General features: G+C 37.4%; 1 protein-coding gene across 1 annotated transcript; it reads left to right on the top strand.

The window, feature by feature from the left end:
- The first annotated feature begins 88 nt into the window (after nt 1-88).
- Nucleotides 89-2,675, top strand: LOC113302779 (DNA-directed RNA polymerases II, IV and V subunit 3-like). The gene is made up of 3 exons (XM_026551731.1): nt 89-585; nt 947-1,184; nt 2,045-2,675. The coding sequence occupies exons 1-3, from the start codon at nt 125-127 to the stop codon at nt 2,315-2,317; spliced, it is 972 nt and encodes a 323-aa protein (XP_026407516.1). The 5' UTR covers nt 89-124; the 3' UTR covers nt 2,318-2,675.
- The last annotated feature ends 797 nt before the right edge of the window (nt 2,676-3,472 follow it).

Below are 3,472 nucleotides of genomic sequence, written 5' to 3'. Positions count from 1 at the left end.
AAAAAAAAAAAAAAAAAAAAAAAAAAAAAAAAAAAATTCGTCCTTTTAAAAGGGTTTACACCTTATGTTCTTTTACAGACGAGAGAAAGGAAGGTGGGAAACGAAAAGCCCAGGGTTTTCATAGATGGAGTCTGGAATCTCATACCAAAGATTTCCAAAAATCAAAATCCGAAGCATGAGAGATGACTACATGAAATTTGAGCTACGCGACACCGATCCAAGCATGGCGAACGCTCTCCGCCGTATCATGATCTCCGAAGTCCCAACAATAGCAATCGACCTAGTTGAAATCGAAGTTAACTCAACTGTTTTGAACGATGAGTTTATAGCTCATCGACTGGGTCTTATTCCACTCGTCAGCGACCGTGCCATGGAGATGAGATTCTCTCGTGATTGTGATGCATGTGATGGTGATGGTCAATGTGCGTATTGTTCTGTTGAGTTTCAGTTATCTGTGAGGTGTGATGAAGATCAGACTGTAGATGTTACCAGTGCTGATTTGATTAGTTCTGATCTTATGGACGTCCCTGTTGATGTTGCGCTCGCCGCTGCAAGGTCGGAGGGGTTTGATTCGGCTGAGAATAAGTAAGCAAACTTACTGAATCTCTCGTTGCCTTTTTTAGGTTTTTAGAAATGTTCATAAGTTTGGTTTTCAGGAAATTTCAAATTTTGGGGTTTAAGAAATGTTGAAAATGTTGGGTTATCATAGTTTAGGTTCAGAAATGTTGAAAATGTAGGGCGTTCATTCGGAATTCTTGAGGGTTACCTTAAATTTGTGGTTTTATGTGTTTTGATTTGGAACCCTAGATTTATTCTGTTTGCCTCTTCAGTTGCATGTTTTAACCTCTTAGAAACTTCATAGTTTAGGGTTTTAGAAATGTACCCGAAATGGTTATTTTGTGTACCCTGATATTTGGGAGTTTGTGGTTTTGATGCTCTTTTCCAGGGGAATTATAATTGTGAAGCTGCGACGAGGGCAAGAGTTGAGATTGAGAGCCATAGCTCGAAAAGGGATTGGGAAAGACCATGCTAAATGGTCACCTGCTGCTACTGTCACTTACATGTATGAACCAGATATTCATATCAATGAGGATATGATGGAGAGCTTAACTCTTGAAGAGAAGCAAGACTGGGTTGAAAGTAGCCCTACTAAAGTTTTTGATATCGATTCTAATACCCAACAGGTATGTTTTAAGTTTAATTTTTGCAGTTTGGATGGTACCATACCCAACAGGTATGTTTAAGTTTAATTTTTTTAGTTTGGATGATACCTTGATGACGGAAGTTGCGCATGAGTTTGGTGACTATCAATCCTTTTATGTTTTAGTTTCCGTTGTTCTTGTTCAGATATTAGCTTTACTATATATGTTTGAAAATCTCTAGTATGGTTTATTGACCTGAATGTCATCATGTATGACTCTTCCCTTGAGATAATTAAGCTAGTAAGGAAACATTTGGTAGAGAATTAATAAATAAGTTGTGTGCTTGTCCATTTACATTCATCTTAATCCGCCACCCCTATAGTTTAGCAGTACTTCAAGATCACTGCATGCGTAAAAGTGCTGCTTTTAATGGATAATTGTCATTAATTGGACATGTGCATGTCTGCCTACAAAGTGGAGACTCAATCTCGAAGTCAGACATAAATTAGTTTTCTATAACTCACAGATTGAATCCAAAAGAATAAATAGAATGTATGGTGAATTTAAACGTTGTCGGCATTAACGTACTTGGACGTTAAGCACCTTTTTCACATTTTTAATGTTAAGTGAAATAATTATTGGATCCATATCTAGAGACACACATTACTGCCCTGGGTAGCTTAACACTGAAACTTGAGTTATAGTCGGTTCCTTGTGTAAGGTATGATTGGCAATGGTGGACAGAACTTTGTTCCCATCAATTCAACTTTGGTGTAAGCTATCTCAAACATAGTGCATTTTGATTTGTGGTGTAGTTGGTTCTTTACGCCATTATACTTTTCCTGCATTATTTTTCAATTTTTAGTAACGTGGATTGTGGTCGCTGTTCGACTGTTTTATAGGTCAAAGTGTATGACGCTGAAGCGTACACATATGATGATGAGGTGATCAAAAAGGCAGAAGCTATGGGAAAGCCCGGGCTTGTGGAAATTACAGCGAGAGAAGATAGCTTTATTTTTACGGTTGAATCTACAGGTGCTGTGAAAGCTTCTCAAATTGTAATCAATGCAATTGAGGTCCTTAAGCAGAAGCTCGACGCTGTTCGTCTCTCTGAAGACACCGTAGAAGCTGATGATCAATTCGGGGAACTGGGAGCACACATGCGGGGAGGGTGAAGTTGTCTATAGATTAATACTTTCGACGGGGAAGATCTCTTAGCTTTCTTCTATAGGTTAACATTGTTGATGGGGGTAGAACGTCTAGCTTTTCAGTGTCCGTCCTGTAGGCTTCAGTTTTTTTTGCATGTAGGAAACTTCTCCTGTTGAATCTAAGTAAATATGATATTACTATAAATATTGGAACATATCTAACATTAGTGGTTTAAAATTACAACCTTTTAAGTTCAGAATTATCTAGAGTTCTGACAGTAGGGGGTGAAGGACAGATAATCCTGCAATAGGTGATAATTTTGGTGGTCTCTTGCATGTAAAAATCGTAGTTAATGGAAAGTTCACGTTGCAGTTATATTTGGTTCACAAGTATTTTGTTGATAGCAGCTCAATTTGGAAGATATCGTATTTGTTGGTTGTTTTAGTGTTCAGTTATTGGTTGCTTTGCTGTTCTTCTGCCATGGAACATGCAAAGTATTTTAAAGATTGTTCATGAAATTCAGTATATTCTGCATTATGCATCTGAAGTTGAATGCATCTTGGTGTATCTTTGAGTATTAATTCCAAACTAGTGATGTCACGGGAATGGTAGGAAATCTCTCTTGGTTATGTAACTTTGTTGTTATGTACCCCATTTGAGACCACCTAAACTAGTGCTGTCACGGGAATGGTAGGAAATCTTTCTTGGTTATGCAACTTTGTTGTGATGTACCCGACTTTCCAGGTTGTCTGTTTGAAATCTATTCCTTTACTTTTAGGTTTCCCAAATATGGGGATAGAGAAACCACCTAGAAGGTGGGTTTAGAATTACCGTCGGTTGGGAATCGATTTTCTTTTGGTATTTTTTTCATTTTGGTAACTATTTTCTTATTTTTTGATCCAAATATTGACTAAACCAAATAAGATAAAGGAATCATATTCCAAGGGAAATATATTCCTGGAATCATATTCCCAAGTACCACATTCCCTATTCCCTTCCCGTCAACCAAACACGCCATTAAAAAGATCCGTACCGTCCCTACTCTACCTCTTTAAAGTTCATCCCCAGAAATTATTATATTCCAAAAATCATAACTATTAGTATTCTTCGCCACGAATTGGGACCTATTATACCGATTACTTTTCTGCATTATGAACTCACATATTAAAATTCTGGATCAA

Source organism: Papaver somniferum, chromosome 8 (assembly GCF_003573695.1).
Source record: "Papaver somniferum cultivar HN1 chromosome 8, ASM357369v1, whole genome shotgun sequence".
Classification (NCBI taxonomy): domain Eukaryota; kingdom Viridiplantae; phylum Streptophyta; class Magnoliopsida; order Ranunculales; family Papaveraceae; genus Papaver; species Papaver somniferum.
The sequence above is the reverse complement of the archived record's forward strand: the minus strand, read 5'-3'. Positions and strand labels throughout refer to the sequence as shown.